Source organism: Amorphotheca resinae, assembly GCF_003019875.1.
Source record: "Amorphotheca resinae ATCC 22711 unplaced genomic scaffold M430scaffold_13, whole genome shotgun sequence".
Taxonomy (NCBI): Eukaryota; Fungi; Ascomycota; class Leotiomycetes; order Helotiales; family Amorphothecaceae; genus Amorphotheca; species Amorphotheca resinae.
The window spans coordinates 159,720-183,787 of record NW_020194483.1 but is presented as its reverse complement, the minus strand read 5'-3'; the positions used below and the strand labels follow the sequence as shown (position 1 = coordinate 183,787).

Sequence of the window (24,068 nt, the reverse complement as noted above, 5' to 3'; positions counted from 1 at the left end):
TCTTGAACTAAGGAGAGCTGGTATACCCAGCAAGACATCATTCTCACCATGTCAGAAAGCAACAAGCCTGTGAGTATGGGCTTCAAATTGTTTCCACCTCCTTCAAAGCCCAATAACCCATCGAGGAAGCCGAGTACGAGGCGGTATGCTATCAATCCTCAATCTCCTCCCCACTCCGCCGTTGAGAGGCCGGAATCTCCTGATTTCCCCTTGGATGGCCAGCAATCTGCCCTGGATGGCAGCCAGAACGGTCCCCTGGGACGACCATCTACAGACGGGAGGCAGTCGAGTCTTGGAGGACGGCAGACGCCTCAGACTGGTCGGGAATCTCCTATTGCGGTGCCTTCAGCAGTGCACCACGGAGCGGGTAGATCGAACACATCCTCCTCCGAAACTCCTACCTTGGTACGGGGCAACAGCAATCCTTTTCGTCAATCCATAGCCAAGACAGGCCTCCACAGTTCTCCACCTCGTGGAGAGGAGCCCGTGATGCGTTCAATATTCCCGAGATATAATCCAGACCTTCCTCTCGAACACCAGCAGTACTTCCCCACCCAAGCAAGTCCCACCCATATCCCCCGAGAAATCATCAACCGAAGGCCCTATTCCCCTAACCACACAGATGGGAGGTCTCCTCTACAAAGCCCGGGCATCCTGGGGATCAACGCCGGGTCATTCCCCCGCGGCATCTCAGAAGACCCCGTCATGGAGCCCTCCAGCAACGAGGAGATGAAACAGTTATGGAAGGTCGTCAATGGCTGGAGGGTCCAGCAATCAGAAGGCCGCACATTCTGCATGAGGATGAGCAGCGCCGCCGAGGAGCCCGTCCACACCCTCTCCTCCGCAACCCATCCCTTCTACACGCTCCGTCTGAACCCCACCTCAACATCCGCACAGATGACCATGCTACGCCACGACCCCAACAAGACGCCCAAGAGAGGAGCCAGCAGCTCGAGATCATCATCAGCATCCTCGTCCTCGAAACCCGACGCCGGGATCGAAGTGCTCGGCACCACGCTCGAGGAGACCGCGCGGCGCTTCCCGCCGAACGACGGGCTCGTCGCCCTGCTCTATCCGCGCGCCGCCTCCAAGATGGTCATCGAGCTGGCCAACAACGCGAACCCGCGCACGAATTTCGAACAGGTCGTCGCGGCGGCCGAGCACGAGTGCGGGCGCCTGGTCTGGGACGAGGACAGCAGGAGATACTATCTCGTGCACCCCGCGGTCAGCACCCCCTTCGTAGTCTCCATCTTCAGCTCGCCCGCCTGGTCCAAGGTCGAGTACGTGCTGGAGCACGAGCAGCTGCCGCGGAACCTGGCCCGCCTGGTGCGCGACGGCGCCGGCTCGGGATCTCTCGAGGTCGACACGGGCGTCGCGGCTAAGATCGACTGCTTTTATATCGTGGACGTGGCTGTCTGCGCGCTGATGCTCGTCGCCATCGAAGAGGAGAAGAAGAAGAACATCGAGCGCTTCGAAGCGCCGCCTGTCGTGGCGCCGCCGTCGCCGGGAGCGAAATCGTCGAAAGCGGTCAAGGGGAAGGGGAGGAGGGACAAGGAGACAAGGATCGAGGAGTTCGAGATGGATCTCGAGAGTCAGGAGTCCTCGATGAAGGATAGGAAGGAGAGGCAGGAGAAGGTGCCGGGCTTCTGTGGCTTGCTGTGGATGTTGGTGAAATGTCTGGTCTGGTCCCTGACAATGCTTTTCAAGGCCACAGCCAAGGTTATAATCGTGCTCAGCAAATGTCTGACACGTAAAAAATCATGATAATTCTTTCAAGGCGTTAGGGGGGTCCTGGGATAGGGGTTTCATCTTCTTCTTGGTATATAAATTCGCCGGCGATATCTCTCTTCGAATATTAGATAGGCACTTACTTGGTATGCGGCCGAGCTCGAGTAGTAGTAGCCCAGCGTACACTTTTTCGTCATGTCTGATGATAGCCAATTAATAACATTTTTCATCTCTTGCGTTCTCGCACCTTGAACTTGACGCCCTGTTTATTGACCCCGCCCACCGTGGGCGATTTCGCCATCTTCGCCCTCTGTAGATCCAACGCCTCTTCCGCTTCCGTCAACGCCTTTAACCGCTGCCGTGCATTAGCCAATCTGCCTTCCAATCTATCCTCCTCCCTCTCCTTCAACCTCCTCAACCTCCTTGCCTCGGGGTCAAACTCCCCATCCTCATCCTCGTCCTCGTCGTCCATATCCACATCCCCTTCCTCCAGCCTCTCCCTCTGCTCCACCTCATCATCCACAAACACGATCTTGCGGCCCTCCCCCTTGATCCCCACCACCCGCTGCTCCAACTCGGCCACCTCTTTCGCCGTCTTATTCCGCATCGTCCGGATATACCCTAAATCCTGCGTCTTGTACAGCCGCACCGCATCCTGGCTCAGCGCGACATTCCCTCGGTCCCCGGCTACCGTCCCATCACTGTTCTTCCCTGTCGACGGCCCCTTGCGCGACATCATCCCGACTATAACATAAGCATGTTTACATTATCTTAATAAGAGTTACTCACAGTAAAACTCATCGGGGTTCTTCTCTAGCACCTTTTGCCGCAGCTGCTTGAGCTTGGCTTTCTTCTGGTTGAAATCTCGCGCCCGCGCGGAATAGTCCTGCGCACTGTTAGAAGGGCATGCATGCAGGGGAGAGGGGATCTTGCTTTGTGCTTTTCGAGGAGTCCCCATTTCTGACGCTCTTCAGGCTGTCCTCTTTCGCGGTGGTTGCGCCGTTGAACGGCATTTCGCATGGAAGACATGGTGGTTGTTCTCAGACGAGTAGCGCTTTCAAAATGACTCAAAGACCCAGAGGAAAATAGGACCTTCAGAGGAAAGTAGGACCCAAGACGCAACGTAGATGAGAAGCGGAGTCGAGCTCGTCGTCGTATGAAGAATATGAAATGTCGGATTTTAAACTTTCTCAGCCTCTCCTCTCGCATATCCTCCTAGCGCCGGGGCACGCGGCCGCTAGCGCCTAGTCCAGGGATCGAAGCTTCACTCGACCTCCCGAGACATGCCATAACGATTTTCGACTACAGCACAGCAGCCCGCGCTCGCCGCCCCCCAATCCCTCGTTTTTTTTCTGAATGGCAGCCATGGCTCCTCCACCAACCGCGGTGGACGATGAAGAACGCTTACCCATGCCCTCGCGGAACCCGCTTCCCCTGTCCGCCGCGCAGGAAGCGCAGGTGCGAGAACTGTACCATTCACGCGTGCGGGCCCATTGCGCGGAGGAAATCAGATGTGCGTGTTGTTGCCCGTTTTCTTGACATTGGATCTGGGGCCTTTTTTTGCTGATTCTTGGACATGCAGTGTTTGCGGAGTGCGCTCTGGGCCGCACCTTCACGGCGCCGTTCAAATGCCGAGCTAGAAATCGTGAGATGAACACCTGTATGGTGGCACATGCCACGCCGGCCGAACAAGACGCTGCGAGAGAAGAGTGGTTCGCGACGAGGTTAAAGCGGCAGAAGGAGCGTGAGGCTCGAGAGGAGAGGAGGAAGGAGCAAGAGAGATTTCACAGGGAGTGGTGGGGCCTTCCCATCGAGGATCGTGAGGGGCAGAAGGGGAGGGATATCATCAAGAAGGCAGAGCGCGTGGGAGGCTTTCCAAGAAGGGATGAAGGCCAGCCAAGCAAGGATCGGCATAGATGAGCGTGGGGAAGAAGAGAAAAGAAAAAGCATTTGTATGGAGCTTGAGCTTGTGCATGGCGTTTTGGGATGGCATCTATTTTTTCCTGCGCTGAGGGAGCGCATGTGTAAGTTAGGATGTACGTTTGGGTTATAAGAAATCACCATTCTGGTTGCCAGGTGATGTGGCTCATTTTCATTCAATGTGTAGCAGTGGTGGGTGCACAGATTGATAGCTGACAAATCCTAAGGTCAGCGGCGGGAAGAGATTGTGTTAATCTAGATTCTTATAGAATTCTATAAGAGGGTATCAAGAAGGCCCCAGAAAAGAACAAGAGAATGTGGATCTAGAACACTCCCCAAGTTACAGTATCAACTTCCAGCATACCAGAAAACCTTAACCCGGCAATCCGCGGCTATAGGAACTCACGAGTGGGGTTCTATTCCAGTGTCATCTTTCCCCCGGTTCTCAATTCCCTTAGTTGCTCTTTTTATAATGGATCATGGGGAACGTAGCGTCGATGTCGGTGGGTGGCCTCCTTCCAGGGGCATTTTCTATAGTGAAATAGTACATGTAGCCTGCTGCTGTTCTTGCTATTTGATGACGTCTCACGTATAGGAGGACATCTACTAATATCTGTCATAGTACCAAAACCTTCACAACCCGCCCCCAAGGGCCCAAAGGCTCGTTCAGGGCTAGAGTTGGCTGGTCGAGTCGCCCAGTTGGCTGCCCGCTCCCCTCGCCAAACCCCTCCTCCCCGCGACATTGGTGCGATGGCGCCCGCACCACCAACGCCTCCTCCAGAGGACCTGAAGCCGGTTCCCCTGCGATATCCCGAGACGCTGGGCACGCTGATTGAGATCCGGGAATCCGAAGGCAAGGGGAAAGGAGTATTTGCGCTAACCGACATCGAACCGGGCACCATCCTGCTCTCCGAGGCTCCCCTCGTCACGCTGATCGACACGGGCACGCGCGCCGACCCTCTCGATGCCGCTGTCAACGCCCTGTCCCCCGAAGCGCGCGCTTCGTATCTCTCGCTGCACAGCTATTCGAGCCGGCCGCACGAGTCGCGGAACCGCTCGATCCTGTACAGCAATGGCTATTCCATCATGAACGATCTGGCCACCGGCGTCTTCGAGACGGCGAGTCGCATCAACCATTCCTGCGTGCCGAACTCGCTGTACAAGTGGTTCCCGCAGGGCGATAGCGGGAGGATGGTGTTCTGGAACCGATTCAAGTTGCTCGAGGGCGAGGAAGTCTGTGTCGATTATGGACACAAGAGGAGTTACCTGAAGAGGTTTTATGGGTTTGACTGTGATTGCGGGGGGTGCACAGATGGGGGCGGTAGCAATACAAGTAGCTCATCGTCGGAGAATGAGAAGGCCGCAGAAAGTGGAGTTAAAGGTATCGAGGAGGTTATGAAGAGTTTGGCTCTTGATGGAGGGGATAGAAAGAAAGGAGGGGATGGAAAGGAGGAAAGCTGACATCTACCTGCCTGGTTCTGTCTGTATGCACAGGCCAGTTGTTCAAAGACTTCCTGGGTCAGTGGATGTCTCTTTTTATTGACTTGCACGAGTTTTCTGTTTTCTTTCTATGCATTAGATCGAAGTCGTTATATCATATGGCCAAGCAGATGTACATTAAAGCAAAACTTGAACGAACAGAGAAGCTATCTGTCTCTTCTTTATTAGCCCAAGTTCGGGCAATTGATACCCCTGAAGTAATCATGTCGTCAACCTTCTTTACTCGTCGCTGCTCCACGGTATTGAAGGAAGGGCCAAATTGCTACACGCATCACCCGCGAAATCAAGACTCAAGTCTCGTGGTGGTCCACCCTTATATATACCTAATGTCACAATAAGCAAACTCCTTCCACCAACAAACAAACAAACAAGCAACTCCCAAACCAGCGCCTCCGGCCTCGAGAGGAGAGTTGCATAAAAAGTGCACCAAAGATGTAACAACAGTAGGTCATCGTGGTCACGGCCTATGGGGGAAAGGCGGATGGGCGGCTTCAAAAAAGTCAAAGACGATTTTCTACGCTTAGGATCTCCGAGTTTTGCTATTTTGTTTGGTGCTATACATGTAAGCATTTGATATTATGTTCTATTTCTATAGCACTTCTTTTTTTGTCGTTGGAGGAGACTGATATACCGAGAGACTTGACTCTTTCGCGTTGAGGGGAGCTGCTAGTTGTCAGATACCTACCTAGGGTCCTCGACCGAGTTGACCTGGCTCTTATGGTTCTGGAGTACCACGGCAAAGAAGAAATAGGGTGCTTTCCTTCCAGTTTGTATATGGGAAATTTCGCTAGGACAAACCTGATTGTTTGTCTATTGGCCAATCTCTCTGCTCCTTATAGAGGATGCAGCGTTTTACAAACATAGATACGATAATGCATTGCTTAACCAAGTAGCAATCCTGTTTCTATTTTGACCGTCATGAAAAATCTCTAAATCAAGGCACGGCCACAACGGCTACTCCTTTACAAACACACTCTCCCACCACACATAGCACTCGCTGCATGCATGCAAACCCCTCTAATGCAATCTCTCGCTGAGGTAAACCACCGTAGCATAGCCCTCGCAACAGCGCGTACTCATACCATGCCCACACCACGGGCACTTGACCGCTGTGCTAATAACACCACTTACACCTCTTTCCCTGTCTTCCACCACATCATCCGGTTTGGCCATGCATTCGTAGATCTTGGACGGCAGATCGTGGAAATAGCGGCAGCCGCAACAAATCACGAACATTTTTGCAAGAGGTTCGGCGGTGGCGATGCTGGCTTCGTGCGCCAAAGGAGGAGTGGAGCGCTTTGAGGATTGGAGGGTGGAAAGTGGAAGAGGGGTTCTAGGGACGGGTTGCTGTGTACTGATTGAGGGGATAGATGAGGAGCTTGCGCTGTGTGGGGATGGGAGGGAGGGCCGGATCGGCAATCTGACGCCTGGGTTTTCGTGCTTTGCTTTTTTGATTGGGCTTTTGCCTCTAAGCTGTGAGGGGGGGCCAAGAGGTCGGTGTTTAAGTTCCGGGAGAAAACTCAGGTCGTGTGGATCAGGCGTTGATATAGATCCTGAATGGCTTGGTCGACGTTGTTGTACACTGGCCTCATGTTCCTTGCCAGGAGAAATGATGGAGAGGCTCCCTTGGGCAACTTGGCCGCCTGATCGAAGGCTTGGAGAATTGAGAATAGAGCTATCTCCAGCCGGCGTACCTATACGGCCTTTGTCATCGTTGAGATATCCAGGCGTCGTCATCCGACCCCAACCCTCGCCAGTACTATCTGAGTCATTACTTTCCAGATTGTCATTCATTAGTGAGCTTGTGCTCCTATTTTGTACCGGATGTAAACTAAGGCCATTAGAAAAGTCCTTGGGTACCTTCTCAATTGTTGACACGGCCAATCCCTTCTGGGACTGTGGCCTCGAAACGTCAGGTGTTGTGGGATTTGTGAACTCGCAGAGGATGGACTCTCTACTCGAGTCTGTTGCCAATATTGACTGAAAGGGGGGAGAAGATACGTTTGTTTGCGGATTGGCGGAGCTGGAATATTGTGGGCGAGGTTTAAGGTAGTTATTCGAAGAAGCAATACCCGACGGTAGTGGCCGGATTCCTGATGACCCCTGGGTGGTCAAGGGGTATACGGGTGATCCTAAAGTCTTCTCCACTCTGATGTCTTCATTGGAAGTAGAAACACAATTCCTCAATAGAGACTGTTCACTTTTCGGTGTCGAACCATCGTCTGATTTAAACGCAGTCGCAGGTGAGCCAGACAAGTGTCTCGAAAATGCTGCCTTAGCGACACTTTTGAAGCCTTTGAATGAAGGGGCCCTTGATCCGGATCTCGACAGCTTTCCGCTGGTTAGCGTGGGGATGCGATTTGAAGAAGAAACATTTTGTTGATCCACAAATGGTCGTGAAGGGCTATTAGCAGCAATGAGATAATTGCTATTTTCGACTTCATTTGAGATGAAGGTATCCTGGCTATCAGTAGAAGGTCTAGAGATAATATCTCCTTTGCGAGTACGACTTCTAAGCGACCAGGATCTCGTCCTTGAATGAGATTTGACTGGAGCAGCTACTCCAGTAGAGACCAAGTATTCGTCTTCAAAGGTGGATATAGAACTCTCCTTGCTTTGTTGCCGCCTGCTCCATACGTAGCCACCTCGGGGTCCACGGCCACGTGATGATTGCATCGTCTCCTCAGGAGGAGCTCGATAGCTGACGGGCGGTCGCTCAGAGATAGGTCTAGGTGGTTTAATAGCTTTTGTACGCTTCTCCGGATTTCTATCACCCTTACCGCTTGGAATTGGGTCCGTGGAGATGTCTTGAGATTCTGGTTCTAGTTCTTCCAAAGGTTTTGGATCTGGGGAAGTATATTCCACGGCAGAGGTTCCAGCTTTGCGATCTCTTTTGATACGTCGATCCATAATTAGGGTAGTGGTCTCTGAAGTTTGGCGTGAGACCATCCCCTTTGCTATCTTCGCCGAGTAGGATGACTGGTCGAAGGCTGTCCCGTTCTGACTCAAAGGCAAGTCACTTCTTGATTCCAGTTCCTGAATCTGGCCGCCGAGATTCCCCCCTGGTGATTCATTAGATGTGTTATAATCTCTTCCTCCCGCAGAATCGTGCTGATCTTCCTCGTGTGAGGGGCTCTGCTTCTGTGTCCCCTCTTGAACCACAGCCTCGTCGGCTTTCTTGAGTTTTATTCCGCCAATGAACCCATTAAGTCTCGTAGATTGGCTCCCCTCCGCTGTTATCGGTTGTGGGGAGATCCATGGGCCTGATACAGCTTTAGTAGCGTTAAGAAAGCCTTTAAAACCAAGATCAAGACTTCTACTCCCGCTTCGGGGCCTGGTATCCTTTTTACCTCTTCTACTTTGTGACTCATTCGAAGCTTCTGTGGCCGATGCCGACTTTGAGCTATCCGTACTGATCGCTATCTCAGATACTTTGGATGGGGGCGGAGCCTTGTTCGGACGTTTCTGAAGCCTCTGTCGTTGTTTATCCTTCAGCTCCAGTTCAGTGCTTTCTTTCCACTTCCTGTGCCTCTCTCTTGCCTCACGCTTCTCCGCTTTCCTCTTCTTTGTCTCAGTGTTATCCCAGCTGGGCGATTGGCAGATCGAGGTGACATCTGATCCATCATCATTCGGCACATGTTCCTTGTCTGAGAATACCACAGTCTCTGCGTTCGGGGTATTAGGACCCGCGACAGCAATCTCTTCTCGCATGCCAGTTAAAGGGATCGCCAGGGAAAGGTTGGGTGTTGTCATCGACCTTTCCCTTGTATCCAACAATAGGGGTTGTTGAAGAGGCCGCAGACTCGACAGTGGACTTGTTCCTGGACGGGCGAGGGGAACATTCGTTACCAAAGCGGTCTGCATTCGATCTATCTGCATAAAGCTGTTAGCGCAAAACCTAATGTTGGCTTGAGAGGTGCATTTACATACCTTGTTCTCCTTCTCTCGATCCAGCATGCGTTGGAAGGGAGAGCCCCTTGACGGCGTTGACACCCTATTGTGGTCTTTAGAGCTCATCTCGAACCAGGCGGAGCTGTTTGTAGACTTGATCGGGCAGGCTACAGCTCCGTCGACTAATGATTATATCTCCAAGAGACAGTTACAAACGACGCCGACCATGAGCCACTTCCAGTCAATATTCCGAACTTGATGTCTCGATGAGGTGTACAAATAAAGTACTCCTCAATTTGTCTCGGATCTGTTGGATTTGGGCGTGCCGCGACTACCAACGCGGGAGGATGCAGAAAATTCGGATGCTTTCCTTTTGATAACGAACGGAATAACGAACAACGAGAGAGCAGTGGAATAGCAAGGAAGTTGAGGAGAGGAAGCATAAAGGAATAGCAGCTACATTTGACAGTGCAACTACTACCACGCCAGAGTGAATCGAGGTTTTACCACCAGCACTTGGAGGTCACACACCTGAGGTAAACGGTAGCGTGGATATGGCGAGGCTACACCGAAAAGCTATACTGATTGATGGTGGTGGCGCCAGATGGCTGGTAGATGAATTTATTTATATTTGGGATCTGGGATTCGGCGGAATCATACATGACCCAGATGAATATGCACGCGGAGTACCACAAAGGCGTCAATGTATTCGGGTTCTACTCTGTATATATGTTTGAACACTAATTGTATAATATATGGAGTCGTTTCAACGTACCTTCATGATATATATAATCATATAGTTCGGCAGCTTATCTGAATACCCTGCTTGTGAAGTCCAGAAGTGAGGGAAGGGGTAGTTTGCCGGCAATGGTACTGTAGATCGGTCGCCATGAAGGCTTGATTTCTGAACCCACGAGTCCGATGATAATAAAGGAAACAAGTGGAGTCTGGAAGACGTTGAGAACTCGATATTAAGATTTGAAGGGGAGAATACAGTACAACCAGATGCCTTCGCTGAGACAGCGGTTCTTCATCGCGTGCAAACCTCTAAACTGGAGGGCACCTCGAAAACATCTATGCTGAGATTTGAGGACTAGGCTCTCCAGTGTGGTGCAGATCCGAGAGGACCATGGTGAGAGACCCATCCTGAAGGCCACCGATATCAGGATATCCCATATTCTCTGCAAATTTCCCTTAAGCTTACGTACGTACAACAAGTACGATTTTCTAAACGCCCCCAACCAACAAAGTAATGAGTTCTCTTGGGAATGTGTCCGTTTCATACCAAATCATACAACAGATCCTTCATCTCGCTTTGCTCGAAACACCAGCACCAATCACGCCCGGAAGCTTCTCCTCCCCAACGTTGAATAGCAGACCGATAGCCCAGCCCACTAGTCCGATCATCACAACAGTGAAAGTTGCGAAGAGCCAGAAAGGTCCACTGACATCCTTCTTCTGGCATGCAGCGCCACCCCAATACGTTGTCCGGGAACTATTTACCCGGTTTTTGCCGGCAAAAAAGTATTCGAACTGGGGCTTGCATTGACAAGAAAAACATGCCGCTGTTGCATCCGTTCCGTTCGACTTCTTGTAGCACTCGCCGTGTCCTGAGCATTTATTTGTCGATGTCATGCAAGATTCGAGGGTGTTGTAGCATAGCGAAGGGATACCTCGTATAGGTTCGGACTCTTCCGATGAGACTGATGGCATTACCTGACTCCCATGGGAGACCGGAGAAGATGCTGTATGTACTTCCGATATTGGCTCTTCGGCCTCCACTCGCCGGTCCAGTTGCTTTTGGGATGGCTTCTCGTATGATCCGTATGCGTTCGTGCTCTTTGTAGACCATGATGACTCCGGCATGAGGACCACCATAACGTTCATCTTCTGATGTTTCGCGAAATCAACCAATCTTTCCTGCGCGAGCAACATCTTGCTGAGCCCAGGTCGCTGTTGTCGGTAATTAGTAGTTTGAATACATCGAAAAGAAGCGTTCCACTTGCCTTGGAAGTTAAATCAATCTGTAAGATCTTTGATCTCCCCTTCCAGCATTTCCTGTTGCCAGGGTCGATATCCTGCTCAAATGGGCAAGCTTGGACGTCTGGCCCAAGCTGTCTATCCAAATTGAAGGCCAGCTCCAGGTTCTCACTGGAGCTAGGCGGGTTGGAAATGGTAAATGCCGGCTGGATCGATGACCATGCGCTCAAGAGGGGTTCTGCATGCTCAGCAGACACCCCTTCGACGAGCAGCACCAGCTCTGGTGCCTTGTCTTGGCCATTACCTCCGAACAATTGTTCTTGGGGCCCGCCGAACTGATTGATGTATGAGAGTGTGTCCTCTCCAACGTCATCTAAGCTATGGTATCGAGATACGCCTAAACGCTGTGCGAAGACCAGTCGAGCTTCCTTTGGGGAGAGGGTCGGGGGTTTCGAGGTGTTTGGCCATTCGTCGCCCTGGAAGAGGTAGACTTTCGCATCTGATGCCGCAGAAACTGCGCCGATCAATGTCGGTAGCAGCAAGCCCGTTGAAAGTCTCATGGTCGACGTTGGATGTTGTATTTCGTGCTCGAGAAGCTCAAGCGCGAACTGCTGAGTGTTTACCTGGAGAAGCTCGTCGGCTGTAGAGGTAAGGTAAGGCAAGTTAGAGTACATCAATCAGCTGGGCTAGCGGCTTCTTTGTGGCGCTTACCGCTTCCAGGATTCTGCCGGTTACTGGAACCTCGACCCGACAAATCTCGAACTCCCTCGATCAACTACACATCTTAAAGAACCTTTGCGACAACTCTCCCTCGTCATCTAACCATCTGTAAATCCCAGGGCCTGGATCTGCGACTGGTGTGTCGAAGGGTGTACTTCGATAGCTTAAACTCGCTCTTCCCAAGGCTCGCCACTCCACGGCGGGCCTTGACTATCCGCCATGTTCAAATTCCTGAGACCCCCGAAGACTGTCCTGTCAACGAGCAGGTTGCCTATGCGGTTGAATGCGCAAATATACAGAGGACAGGTTCATAATGTGCAGAGAGTCCGATTCCAAAAGCCAGGGTTCCGGCCGAGGTATGTGGCTCTGTTCCCTTTTGGAACAATTTCTAACGCATATCGACTAGGAGCATCGCCATCACCGTCCTGACTATATATGTAGGCTGGTCGGTATATGCGAGGCTAGTTCTCGATCCCCTAGGAAAAGCGATTATGGACACTGCCCAGCATTTGCCCGAGGATGAAGAAGAAGCGCCGCCAATCTTTATCCCATTTCCCGGGACTACAAAACAGCTCAAGCCCCGGCCATACCGCGGGAGTGATCCTGAATGGCAGGAATTTCTCAAATTCAGCAGAGATCCAGGGCTCTCAAAGCGTGTACGAGGTCAGTAGCCACGCCTTGATTCGCAAATAACTCGCTGACGATACGCAGAGGAGCTTGCACAGTTCGTACGGCAGCTTGCAGAGAAACATCCAATACTGCAGTTAAGGGGTGGAAAGGGAATGAAGCTGAGAAGATATTGGCTTGATGTCGATTTTCCCACACATCCACCTCCGGAGTTCGAAAGATCAGGGTATCTTTCCCTCGAGACAAATGAACAAACCGATAAATAGCTAACAAGTCGCAGCATCGAGATAACCGATGACTACATCGCGTGGACGACCATGCCTGTTGACTCCTCAATAGTATTCAAGATACGCCAAGCGCTTTGGCCCTCGGCTCTGGCGAAGGCCTTTTGGAGCTTTACCAAAGTGATGATCTCAGATGATGCCAGGAGAGTTGCAAGAATGCTTGGGCTACAAGCAGATGATACTCCGCCAACCATCGAACAGTTACTCGCCAGACATCAGCAAATGATTAGAGGTTCTCAGACCAATGACGGGTCACCGAAACCCAAGCAGCCACAACTACTTGGTGATGCGCAAACCCAAAAAGCGATAGTCACCGTAGCTGACAACCAGGGCCTTGTTGGAAAGCCTCCCTTGCAAGAGGACCTGGATGCTAATCCTGGAAAAAATGGTATCTCTGCCGTATATGCACATTTCTTTCGAGGGATCATGGCATTCAAGATGAAGCTGCAACAAAGCTGGCGACCAGCACCTGATTACCCTCCACGAGGGAGCATAATAGTCCAGGGTCTAGTTGAATTAGATTCGCCCAAAGCGTGGCTTGTCTTTGATGTGAAGGCAGCGTGGGATCCAAAAACAAAGAGTTACGATTCTAAAAGTATGCGAATTCATCTGAAGAGAATGCAGATGAAGCGGCAGGGACCTCTTGGTGGTGCGTAAGATAGCGAGAAGGGAGCAGGGAGGCGTTATGGCGGTGCATTGCAGGCGTCGATAGTGCTTTGGGGGGAAATGGACTACTTCGGTGAGCATGATTCGATTGCCCGTTATCATGAGACCGTTGAAAGAGTACCTGTACATCATGGATGGAAATAATGATATCCACTTCTGTTTTAGACCTGCCTCTACCTTCGTTTTACATGTGTCCCGAGTGGAAACATGTATATTATTGCTAGGCAAAGAACTGAAAGCACTACTTTCTCGTCTCTGTTGCTGTTATTACTAGAATGCCAGGTTTTCCACAACAACATGCAGTCTGCGGTCATCATGAAAACTGATTGCGAACATCAGAAGTCTGATACTAATTACTAACTCCTCTGGCTCAATAACCATCCAAATCCTTTTCTGAGATGTCCCAAACCTCACAGCTCTATTACTGCAATTTATCATAAATTCAAACATCCCTTTGAGTTATATTATGGTTTTTATCTCTTCCTCGCTGGGTTTAAGCCGATGCATAAGAGATAGACAAACAATAATGACAGCGATCACCATTATGCGACGGAAGATTTTCAATCAGAGAAGAAGTAAGTGTGCTTTGATTCGACACAAGCACAAAGAAAGGAGGTCAGACCCGCCAGCTCCAACGTAGCAGACATCGCTGCATAGACTAAATACATCATGGTACAGGAGAGGCCACAACCTGCGAAGTCAACCCACCCCAGACATCGGGCTTATCAACCGCCTGTTCACTAAAGCGTTACTAAGGACCGGAATGCCGAGCTGGTTAGAAGTTTCCTGAGCGAGGAGGGGTAACTCAACCTGACCGGACACAACACCACCTCACCAATAAAACCCCAAATCCTCCTCAATCCCAAGTCCTTCTCATAGCGGTGCAGGGAGAGTCCAACCTGCGAAGTCAACCCACCCCAGACATCGGGCTTATCAACCGCCTGTTCGCTAAAGCGCTACTAAGGACCGGAATGCCGAGCTGGTTAGAAGTTTCCCGGGCGAGGGAGGAACTCAACCTGACCATACATATACCATAAAACCACCAAACCACCAAACCACCAAACCACCAAACCACCAAACCACCAAACCCCCAGGTACTGGAGATCCAACCTGCGAGGTCAACCCGCTCCAAGACATCGGACTGACAACCTCCCGTTCGCTAAAACGCTAGTAGGGACAGGAACGCCGAGCTGGTTAGAAGTTGCCTGCGCGAGGAAGAGATTCACCTGACCAAAACCATTATCCTTCCCTGGGGGACACGAGTGACTGACTTGAGGGGTATAAGAAGAGAGGCCAACCTGCGAGGCAAACCCGCTCCAAGACATCGGACTGACAACCTCCTGTTCGCTAAAACGCTACTAAGGACAGGAACGCCGAGCTGGTTAGAAGTTATGCCTGCGCGAGGAAGGGGGCTCAACCTGTCCCTGAACAAGATCATCCATCCGACCTCAACTGCCTTCACTGGAGGAGTGCCAACAGGCGAGAAGTCTCCATTGGGAAGAGCATGCACTGCTCGGAGATCAACTCGAGGTTATTCCTGTTTGCGCAGATCCAGCAGAAGAAGCGCTCGTCAACGGTGACCGGCTGACGGCGGAGCTGTCCGAAGACATCCTCCACAGTGCGGTTAGACCATGAGTGGAGCCAGTAGCGGAGGAAGTCTATGTTCGTCCAGCCACTCGTGTCCAACATCGTGCTGTCGCCTTCGGCATCCGGTTCGCATCCATCCATGGGGTCGCCGGGACATTCGTCACCGGGACAGTCGTACGGTCCCATGTTGTCCATCTCCTCATCGACGGGCTCCTCGCCGATGGTAGTGGAGGTGATGGTATGGGCGGCGGTGGTTGGGGGGGCGGTGGTCTGAGGGGTGGCGCCTTGCGGCGTCCCCGGCGAGGAGGAAGAAGAAGTTGGTGCCGCTGAGGGCCCAGCGACGGTTTGCGGTGGAGCTGGCTTTGGGACCGGCTTCGCCGAGTGAGGAGCCTGTTAGATCGTCCGATTAGTGACCTGAATTGTTGAATTGGAGGCTAAGGACTTACGGGATCGGTGTTGAATCTCGACTTGAGGTGGGTTGTAAGTGCGTTCATCTTGACGGTGTGTGGGTTGCTTGTTGGTTGGAAGATTGGATGTGTGTAGGGGACAAGTATCTTTGTGAAGAGCGTTGTTTGAGGAAGAAAGATTTAGGAGAGGGGGAGGGAAAAGATGGGATAACTTGTACTCTGGATGGGAGAACTATCGAGGACAACGGGAAGCGCCTCGCTTGCTTGACAATAGAGCGGCGACAATAGGTAGTTGTGTCTTTCATATTGAATATGAGATATAAGGCTGCCAATGGGAGCACAATAGATCTCTGAGAGTAAAGCGGCGGTGTTAGATGATGGTTATAGAGGCTGGCCGCGAAGACACAATAGCCCCCAACAATACTACGGATTTTGCAAAACGAAGGTCATGCAATAGCTTAACGCCAACTTCAGAACACCCAATTACTGATTCCATTGATACACCTTTCTAATTGAGAAACCTCAACTCAAGATCTAATAACTTTGACCTCCCCCTGAGTTCGTCAATTGCTAACCGAGAATTCACTCTTGGGGCTAAGAGCACCCACCGCGTCAGCACCACCTTCTTCAAAGCCAACGAAAGCCCACGATATTTCTCTCCGCAGTAGCTTGATGTAGAGCCCGCTACTTATAAATCTTAGGAGGAGCTTGGGGGGTGTACTTACGCGCCGTTCCAACTCCTGCGTTTACTTTCACCAGGCGTAGCGAGGATAGGGGGTTTCGGCAAGATAGTACCAATATGGGAGTACCTTGGCCCAGCATTGGATGAGCGCATTGTAAGGCTGTTCATTCGTAGTATTCAATCGGCTAAGTTGGCTAACATCTGCGTTCTTTGCCCATGAGAGAGCAAAGTTTACGCATTGGAGACAATGGAAATGCCCAAAAACACGAAAATTCTCCCAAAAGACTTCCAATTGCGAGCAGCAACGCAAATTTCATTTTATCTGAACGGACCAACGCATCCTTTTCTTCTTAGAGATGAAATGGGGAAGGCCGAAGCGGTCGACCTCTTGCCTACACTCCAACCTGTAGACCACTCTTGGCATACAGCTCAAGTTGGGATTTTGACTTGTAATCCCCGGAATGGACGGTGTCCATTTTGCTATCACTGCGCTCTGGTTCTGTGTCTTCAGGCCTAACCTCAACCTTACTGTCATCGAGCATGCCGACATCATCATCCTCGTCCGGCTGGCGCTGTTGTTTGGCTGCTAAGGACAATGTCACTGTTATCCAAAGAAGAATGAAAGCATATGAGAGGGATACCTTCTGCTGCTGCTGCTGCTTCTTCTGCCTTCCTGTAAAAGCCCTTTCTTCAGCTGGGTTGCCAAGAAGGCCTTCTCCAGGTCGCAAGCCTTTCAGAAGCTCATTACCCAAGTCATATATGACCTGATCTGGGACTTTGCGGGTGCAAAGGACCAAAGGTGAGGCCTTCGAGGTCGCGGCGAACGGTGCTTTCTATGGGTGGGCGGTGTTGCGCTTTACCTGCCTCAGCTTTGCTGTTCTTTGCTTTCTTGACTGAAATCGGGCTGCTTGAAGTGATGTCGTCCCTTGCTGAGGCAGAGCGTTTGCCCCGTTCTTGTGCCATGACCAGGGCGGAATTGAAATGGTCCAATGGATAAATTCAATCCTTGGGGTTGAGGAAGAAAAAGTCCTAGGACGTTGAAAAGTAAAAGATGAGGGTTGAAGAACGACCGGGGATGCTACTTTTCTCCCATAGAGAATTTGCTCGAAAGGACCTGCCTTACTTACCCACCTCATAAAAATGATTTAAAGAACTATTCTCTTCCCCAAATTCAACAACAAACAATCCATCATGCCGCTCAGGAAAAACAAAGCTGCAGCAAAGTCAACACTCGATTCCTGGCAAAAGCTTGGGGATGAAAGTATCGTAGAAGGAAGGAAAACTGTGAGTTGTCCCTAAGGAATAGACAGGGTCCATTTGCTTAATTTTCATGACAGAAGATGCAGCGGGTCAAAGATGCAGCGCAAGTCAAACATCAAGTTGAAGATAACAGCGGCGAGTATGCCTCTGGATCGAAATCGGAAAAAGCATCATCAGATTCGGACAATTGACACGAAGAAGCCGTGGAAGGTTCGGACCTCGAGCTCGATTACACTGAGGTTGAGCAGAAAGACGGTTCATATCTCAAGTTTAAAAATGCCGATGCGCCACGCTGGGCTCCGAGCAAGAAGTACGATTTCTCTGATCAAGCTGCGCTAAACCCTCAAGTCAAAATGAAAGCGGTGAGATTTGTACCCTGCAAGGAAGGCCTCTTCTGACCGAATCCTTCACGCAATGGACATCTTACTTATGCACCGCTAAAGCAGTTGGATGTTCAAGAATTTAAACGTAATCTGTCCCAAACTCCTCTTTTTCATAACATCCAAGCGATTCTTAGTCTTCCGCATCGAAGGTCCTGTCCTAGACGAAACCCAGAGGGTAAATAACCGGGGCAAAGTCCGTCACGACACTTTGAAGGACCATCTCGACCCCGATGCCTTTCTGCTCTTGCCGGGCACCCAGGCCTAGAACAGATAGCATGATATATCTATCTGGCTATATCGACTTTGGACAAAATCACCCGTTTAACACACACAACAATTTCCTGCATGCTTTCTTCTTTGGTTGTAACAGTAAGATTGAGGATCCCTCACCTCCGAAGGTGCGGTTACTACAGAATTTCTTACAAGCATGTACTATTGCGCGTCCAGCATCGATTCTCAACAGTATTGAACGCAATATCTTGTATCTGTTTATCGGGACTAGCCGCGGTCTTCGCATCGTTCGCACAGACATTTTGAGATCTGTAGAATGTCAGAAGTGATGTCTTCTAGTATTGTAACGCTTACTTGATATGTTAAGATGATGACTATTTGAACAATTGACTGATTGCAGTTAAGGGTCCAGAGAATATATTGTTGGTGAAATCTGTATGCCGAGAGGACGATCGCGTAGAGAGCTTTGGAGGTTGTGGAAATTGTGGGGCTGACTCTCTTAGTTTAGCACAACTGCACAAGGCTTTAAGCGACGTCCCCCGCGCTTTGATAAGATAAGAGGAGCTTCCCCTGCAGTATCTGCTTTCCTCACAGAAAAAGCCACCAGCTTAACACAGCAACTTCATCTTCTCCACGCTGTTCTTGTCGATACTATAGTGGCATTACATCCTCTCATCCTGTACCTACAAGACATAACAAAGCGCTTAGATGCCAGCGAACCGCGCCGCATGGCGTAACGTCTACTTTTACGATGCGTCTACTGGAGCAGCTCTTGGTGGGGTTTACCAGAAGGGCTCTCTGACCGAAACAACTCTGATCTGGGCTCTTAACCATGTACTTCTTATTCTAGAAGATTACTGTACTATTAAACACAGAGCCTCTGGCCGGCTTATCACGTTGTCAAGTAATCCGGTTGTGCCTGGGGATTACGATATCTATAGCAAAGGTAAGTAGTCTTCTCCTGTACGAAATTTTTGTGGCTGTCCCTTGGCTTATTTATCTAGGACCTATTAAAGTGAGTGATGAAGCATGGATTTTCCGATCAATTAGTCACTCTGTTTCTGGTCCAGAGGATATATTCCGCGATAAGGTCCGCGCGAGAGATGGGAGATGCGTTATATCTGGAGTAGTAAATGCCACGGCCGAGTGGGGCTCCTGGGCTGGATATGAAGCCGCACATGTGTTCCCGCTACAACATGAGAACCTGTGGATCGAACTCGATCACGGGTGCCGGATTACGAACAAGGACAGTGCTGCGCAGAGTTCTATTAACTCCGTTCAAAATGGAATACTCATGTTTAGGCATTTGCACACACTCTTTGACCAGTATCTGTTCTCTATTAACCCAGATGTAAGTAAGCGTTTAATCTGAACTTGTCTTCCTAGCTATACTAACAGGACGAAGGATAGCTACAAGATCATTACGTTCTCGCCTAACAACTTAGGGATAGATGGGAGAATTCTTGACCCTATCTGCCGCGATCTAAACAATCCGGATTCTGTGTCTGATGAGGTGCTACGGTGGCACTTTCGGCAATGCGTACTTGCTAATATGCGAGGCGCAGGGGAGCCTATCTTTGAGACAGATTTCCCTGCTGGGTCAGATATGATGGCAACACTACGCGCTGAACCATATGGTAAAGAGAGGTTCGAGATGGAGCTCGCATCAAGATTCGTGGATAGGGAAGGCGAGGCTTCTCGGGTCTGACGCTTTTGCGTACTGTGGAGGTGGAAAAAGTTATAATCACCCCAGCGATACCTACTTCTCTCCTCTCCTAGTATACTAAGTCTGTGAGCAGCATAATTATACTTCCATTCATATCATCCCCTTCATCTTCACTTATTGAAACCATAAACGAAGCGCTGGATCAATCAATAACAAACCAATCATAAGTGTCACCAACTATATCTATATCGCCAGTCTTACTGATCTACTTCTAAAGCATCAGACACATCAGAAGCCCCCCAATTCTTTACATCAAAACGGCACGTTTCTTCTTCGCGTATTGTCTTTGTCTTTGCATATCTCCGAATTTCAAGTGGTTCGAACATCTTCCTGGTTCACCATCAAGCGACTATGACTTATCATTGCGAATTCTGCCCGGAGGGGCGAACTTCATTCCAAATGTAAGGTGTACATACATCTGGAAGTATTGTCGTGCCTCTCTATTGGGTTCGTTGCTTTGGAATGAACCTAGAAGGAGTTGATGCACTCTAGTACGCTATACACTTCTATTCTGTTTCTCGAAAGCGTACATAACAAATGGTCGCTTAGCTCAGTTGGTTAGAGCGTGGTGCTAATAACGCCAAGGTCGCGAGTTCGACCCTCGTAGTGACCACAAGTTGATCTTTTTTTCGTGCTTCGTTTTTTGGGGATTTTTTTTTTTTCCTCTACTAAAAAAAAGGCACAGATAGTTTAGCTAGGTAAACATGACTCTATCATTCGATTTTCTCAACTCGTCACACATCTCGTCATGATCATTCCTTCGTATCTCGTCTACGTGAGGCAACTCAATCAAACCAACCGCTACCCCCTCGCCTCTCCTCCCGATATTCTTCCTCCTCTCTGTACTCCTCCTGGAGTTCCTCTCGATATTCCTCCTCACGCTCCTCTTCCCTCCTCCTCTCCCCCCACCCCGCCTCATCCGCGAACTCACGCCCGCCATAACCCGCGTCTCCGTACTCCCGTCTCGGGGCCTCATAGGTCTCGCCATACCCACCGCTGCCGTACCCGCGCTGCTCCTCGAATCTCCTAGGGGGCTCTTCGAACCTCTCCCTGCTGGGCTGCCGCCTAGGGGCTTCGTATTCATAGGCAGGCTCGGCCTCGAATTCTCGCTCGTGTCTCCTCTCCTCGAACGTTTCCCTGCGTCCCTCTCCAAAGCCGCCGGGTGGTACATAGGCCTGCGGGACATCCCCGTCTTCACTATTGCTGCTGTGACTGTGATGCTTCTTGTGATGCTTGCCATGTTTGCCATGCTTGCCATGTCGACTACTACCGCTTGAGCTCCCACTTCCTCTCCTCTCCCTCTGGAACTCTGGGTGCGATTCGTGGTAATGTCGACCATCGGCCGTTCGACCCTCACGCCACGTCTCTGTCTCGACCACATCAGGCGTCTCGTAGATCCTTTCATTAGTCCGTTCAAAGCCGCCTCCGTAAATCTGCCTTGTATCCGTGCGCTCCTCAAAGCCAGCTCCGTAATCACCCTGTTGTTGATAGCGCCGGTAATCGGTCTCTCGACCACCGCCAGGAAGTTGGGTCTCGGAGTATTGAGCTTGGGCGTATTCGTTGTTCCCACCATGTGCGATTTCGGTATAGCTTTGCTGATAACCTCCTTGGCGCGTGTATCCTTGCGAAGCGTATTTTTGAGTTTGGTGTTCTTCTCTACCACCAGAGAATGCGTTGGATAAGAGGCTGCCGCCCGCCTCGCCAGCCAGTGCGCCTACTAACCCGCCCAAGGCACCACCGCCCACGGCTTCTCCTACAATATTTTCGATGCCAGAGGAACCTCCGTGTGCGCCTCCTGAACCGAGAGCAGCAGACAGCTCACCCATGATAGCGCCAGCTGCGGTCCCACCAGGACCTGATGGACCACTCAGGCCCGACTTGGCCATTCCCAAAGGCTTTCCACATCCGTGACCAGTGTCGTGTACGCCTTCTATGTGGTTTTCGCCATTCATGACCCCATCTCTAGATAACTTCCTTCGGAATTCCTCCTGTGAATACTCGTCCTTTGAGCGCCACCACTGCTCGACGACACCAAACATCAGTCTTCGCCCATCGGCGGCACCATCTTCGCCCATCATCCGTTGGGCTGGGTGATGGAAGACGCCATTAATGATGCGGTTGATGGTTCGGTTTGGATCGATTCGCTCGTCGTCCCAGCATTGCATGAGCTGAGGAACTACCCACTTAAGGACCTGAGAGGCGATTTTGCCTGCTGGTTCATTGAGGATCTGCTTTTGTCAATAGATGATCGGGTTAAAAAAAAAGGGGGGGGGGGGGGGGCTTGCATTGGAGAAATGATCCTTGGACAACATAGAGTGGGTAGGATTGGAGGAATTATCGTCATAGAATACGATCAACTGTTTGTCCTTGGAGCTCTGGATGATTTCCGAGGAGCCTTCGTTCAACTCTGTCTTGATCTGGTTGATGATCGGTACGACAATTGGAGCAAGCAGGCTGAACACAAAGACGTTCACCTCGTTCTCAATCTGTTCGATAAGATCTGGCAGGATAGGGATCTTTTCAATAGCCTCAGTAATCTGCTGCATAATTTCATCGTGCCATTCAATAATTGGGTAGATGTCCTTGGCAACTTGTTGCATCTGGAGAGTGAACGCTTCAGGTTGGCGAGGAGAAACGCGCATTTGGGACATCTGTGCAGCTGCGGCATGTGCTTGCAGTTCGTCTGCTTTTCCAGCCTGGTCTTTGTTGCCGAATAGACCGGATGGGACCGAGTTAAGAAGTTCTTTGAGGAAGCTGGTGTCGGCGTGGCTTGAGTTCGTCATGGTCCCTTCGAGCTCTTGGATCTCAGATTGGGTGGTTTTGTCGTCAAATTCACCTAAGACCGAGTGTAAGAAGTCGACTCCTCCAAAGGTTCCCGTGACGATTGGATAGACGGGATGTTGAGCCCCCTGGAGACGGATTTGGGTCTGCCGGCCGACGTGGGGGAAGACATCACGTTCTCCCATCTCGATGAGCGCCAGCTCGGTGTAGTTGCTATGAGCGGAGAAATCTTGGATATGTTAGCTGGATTTCTTCGTAGGATAATGACAACTTTCCCTCTAAGCAGTGGAGTCCAGTGCCCAGCAAACGAAGCGCCTCGTACAGCTCAGCCTTGTTTCTACTTCTAGCATATGACCTGCCCAATCTGATACACTCCCCGAACAGCTTCCTCACATGCAGGGCCGAGGTCATGATTCCCGCCTGTTCGTTGGCGATGTAGTTCTTCAGACCGGTGCGGGGATCTACGGCCAACTCGATGTGCTCATTGACAGGAGGACGCAGTCTGGGATCGTATTGAGTGGCATCGAGGTTGTCGGCATAATCTTTTGGGTTGTCGATGTGGTCTTCAGGGCGGTAGCAACCCAGACGGTAGGCCGTGACTTCGAACTCGCCCGTACCATAGCCAAATGTCATGAACCCCAGGACCCAGAGCAGGATGCGGATAGCTTCTGCGGAAACGTACTTGACGGTGCCTACGTCGATTGCTTGAGCTGGTGGGAGGCACGTTAGCTAGAGCTCTGAGGGTGCTCCCCCCGCATCCAGCGGGGCACAGCTGAGGTGGTCACTCACAATAATCCCGGAGCCAATTTCCAAAGTAAACCCTCTTGACGGACATCTTATCAAACTTCTTTCCCCCGGCGACTCTCGCCATGACGAGGCTCAGGAGGGTATCTTCGATATCGCCATGGCGCCCTAGCAGAGTCAGGAGCTCTCCTGGGCACGGGCCAGAGAGGAGGATGAATACTTACAGTTGAGACCTTCGACCTTTGAAATCGAAGCGATGTTGCCGGCGCCGAAAGCATTCGCAGGGCGTGCGAACAAGAGGATGATGGCGACGGTAAGGAGCGTGACGGAGGGGCTGAAGGAAGGCATGGTAGACGTGATCTGCTGCTAGTAGAGTGAGTGAGATCTGTAGGGCGGGCTTGCACGTCTGCCAGTGCTGTGAGGGGGAAGAGTTAGTTTGGGGAGGGTAGTGGTCAGCTTTTGTAGCAATGTGCGCGCCAAGTCTTTGGGGCCTTGGGCTTGGTGGGGTCGAACAGGGAGTATGAAACTGTTCTGCTGGGTATGGCAAGTAATGCCAAGAGACAGCCGATCGACAGCAGCGAGTGGGCGCCGTTGAACGCTCTTGATGCTGCTTTGACGATTATCACTGCTTGGGCAGCTGGCTGTACTCTGTAGGAGGGGGGAGGGGAGTGGGATAGCGGGGACCCTGGTGTGTACGCTGCGCAGAGGGGGAGATAAGAGAGAGGCGGGAAGAGAGTGAGAGAGAGAGAACCACTGAGAGATATCAGTTTGGTGTGTAGGTAGGTAGGTAGGTAGTCACTGGGCTGCAGTCACTGGGTTGCAGTTATTGGGTTGCAATCACCAAGGTAAGGTACCTAAAGTAAGGTGGTACCTAAGGTAAGGTGAGTTGCAGTCAATATAGGTACTCTGTAGACAGGAGGGTGCTGCTGATCCGGGTTTGCAGTACGGAGC

At 51.0% G+C, this 24,068-nt stretch overlaps 11 protein-coding genes across 11 annotated transcripts; 6 read left to right on the top strand and 5 right to left on the bottom strand.

Annotated features, from left to right (window-relative positions):
- Positions 1 to 48: 48 nt before the first annotated feature.
- Positions 49 to 1,764, top strand: M430DRAFT_109604 (hypothetical protein; the record flags this gene model as incomplete). The annotated part of the gene is made up of 2 exons (XM_024861291.1): positions 49 to 143; positions 243 to 1,764. 2 exons carry the CDS (start codon positions 49 to 51, stop codon positions 1,762 to 1,764), a joined length of 1,617 nt encoding a protein of 538 aa, XP_024716929.1.
- Positions 1,765 to 1,954: 190 nt separating this feature from the next.
- On the bottom strand, positions 1,955 to 2,757 carry M430DRAFT_53923 (hypothetical protein; the record flags this gene model as incomplete). Its single annotated transcript, XM_024868430.1, has 3 exons — positions 1,955 to 2,472; positions 2,518 to 2,614; positions 2,662 to 2,757. 3 exons carry the CDS (start codon positions 2,755 to 2,757, stop codon positions 1,955 to 1,957), a joined length of 711 nt encoding a protein of 236 aa, XP_024716928.1.
- Positions 2,758 to 3,068: 311 nt separating this feature from the next.
- On the top strand, positions 3,069 to 3,890 carry M430DRAFT_128576 (hypothetical protein). Its single transcript, XM_024862069.1, has 2 exons — positions 3,069 to 3,241; positions 3,311 to 3,890. Exons 1-2 carry the CDS (start codon positions 3,085 to 3,087, stop codon positions 3,646 to 3,648), a joined length of 495 nt encoding a protein of 164 aa, XP_024716927.1. The 5' UTR covers positions 3,069 to 3,084; the 3' UTR covers positions 3,649 to 3,890.
- A 230-nt stretch (positions 3,891 to 4,120) lies between these two features.
- Positions 4,121 to 5,109, top strand: M430DRAFT_31252 (hypothetical protein; the record flags this gene model as incomplete). The annotated part of the gene is made up of 2 exons (XM_024866022.1): positions 4,121 to 4,151; positions 4,271 to 5,109. 2 exons carry the CDS (start codon positions 4,121 to 4,123, stop codon positions 5,107 to 5,109), a joined length of 870 nt encoding a protein of 289 aa, XP_024716926.1.
- Positions 5,110 to 6,123: 1,014 nt separating this feature from the next.
- On the bottom strand, positions 6,124 to 6,374 carry M430DRAFT_37367 (hypothetical protein). Its single transcript, XM_024867113.1, has one exon. It carries the CDS (start codon positions 6,319 to 6,321, stop codon positions 6,166 to 6,168), a length of 156 nt encoding a protein of 51 aa, XP_024716925.1. The 5' UTR covers positions 6,322 to 6,374; the 3' UTR covers positions 6,124 to 6,165.
- A 3,970-nt stretch (positions 6,375 to 10,344) lies between these two features.
- Positions 10,345 to 11,655, bottom strand: M430DRAFT_147262 (hypothetical protein; the record flags this gene model as incomplete). The annotated part of the gene is made up of 2 exons (XM_024863055.1): positions 11,046 to 11,655; positions 10,345 to 10,992 (listed from the first exon to the last, which is right to left on the bottom strand). Exons 1-2 carry the CDS (start codon positions 11,577 to 11,579, stop codon positions 10,345 to 10,347), a joined length of 1,182 nt encoding a protein of 393 aa, XP_024716924.1. The 5' UTR covers positions 11,580 to 11,655.
- A 357-nt stretch (positions 11,656 to 12,012) lies between these two features.
- On the top strand, positions 12,013 to 13,307 carry M430DRAFT_110318 (hypothetical protein; the record flags this gene model as incomplete). The annotated part of the gene is made up of 4 exons (XM_024861351.1): positions 12,013 to 12,095; positions 12,146 to 12,402; positions 12,451 to 12,592; positions 12,647 to 13,307. 4 exons carry the CDS (start codon positions 12,013 to 12,015, stop codon positions 13,305 to 13,307), a joined length of 1,143 nt encoding a protein of 380 aa, XP_024716923.1.
- A 1,340-nt stretch (positions 13,308 to 14,647) lies between these two features.
- On the bottom strand, positions 14,648 to 16,955 carry M430DRAFT_61708 (hypothetical protein; the record flags this gene model as incomplete). Its single annotated transcript, XM_024868942.1, has 6 exons — positions 14,648 to 15,293; positions 15,350 to 15,370; positions 15,886 to 15,994; positions 16,036 to 16,152; positions 16,419 to 16,722; positions 16,853 to 16,955. 6 exons carry the CDS (start codon positions 16,953 to 16,955, stop codon positions 14,775 to 14,777), a joined length of 1,173 nt encoding a protein of 390 aa, XP_024716922.1. The 3' UTR covers positions 14,648 to 14,774.
- A 228-nt stretch (positions 16,956 to 17,183) lies between these two features.
- M430DRAFT_22761 (hypothetical protein) lies at positions 17,184 to 17,443 on the top strand (the record flags this gene model as incomplete). The annotated part of the gene is made up of 2 exons (XM_024864765.1): positions 17,184 to 17,276; positions 17,330 to 17,443. The coding sequence occupies 2 exons, from the start codon at positions 17,184 to 17,186 to the stop codon at positions 17,441 to 17,443; spliced, it is 207 nt and encodes a 68-aa protein (XP_024716921.1).
- Positions 17,444 to 18,574: 1,131 nt separating this feature from the next.
- M430DRAFT_110120 (hypothetical protein) lies at positions 18,575 to 19,574 on the top strand (the record flags this gene model as incomplete). Its single annotated transcript, XM_024861331.1, has 3 exons — positions 18,575 to 18,812; positions 18,871 to 19,217; positions 19,272 to 19,574. 3 exons carry the CDS (start codon positions 18,575 to 18,577, stop codon positions 19,572 to 19,574), a joined length of 888 nt encoding a protein of 295 aa, XP_024716920.1.
- Positions 19,575 to 20,377: 803 nt separating this feature from the next.
- Positions 20,378 to 23,465, bottom strand: M430DRAFT_53915 (hypothetical protein; the record flags this gene model as incomplete). Its single annotated transcript, XM_024868429.1, has 6 exons — positions 20,378 to 21,213; positions 21,253 to 21,820; positions 21,878 to 22,586; positions 22,645 to 23,083; positions 23,163 to 23,285; positions 23,342 to 23,465. 6 exons carry the CDS (start codon positions 23,463 to 23,465, stop codon positions 20,378 to 20,380), a joined length of 2,799 nt encoding a protein of 932 aa, XP_024716919.1.
- Between the last annotated feature and the right edge of the window lie 603 nt (positions 23,466 to 24,068).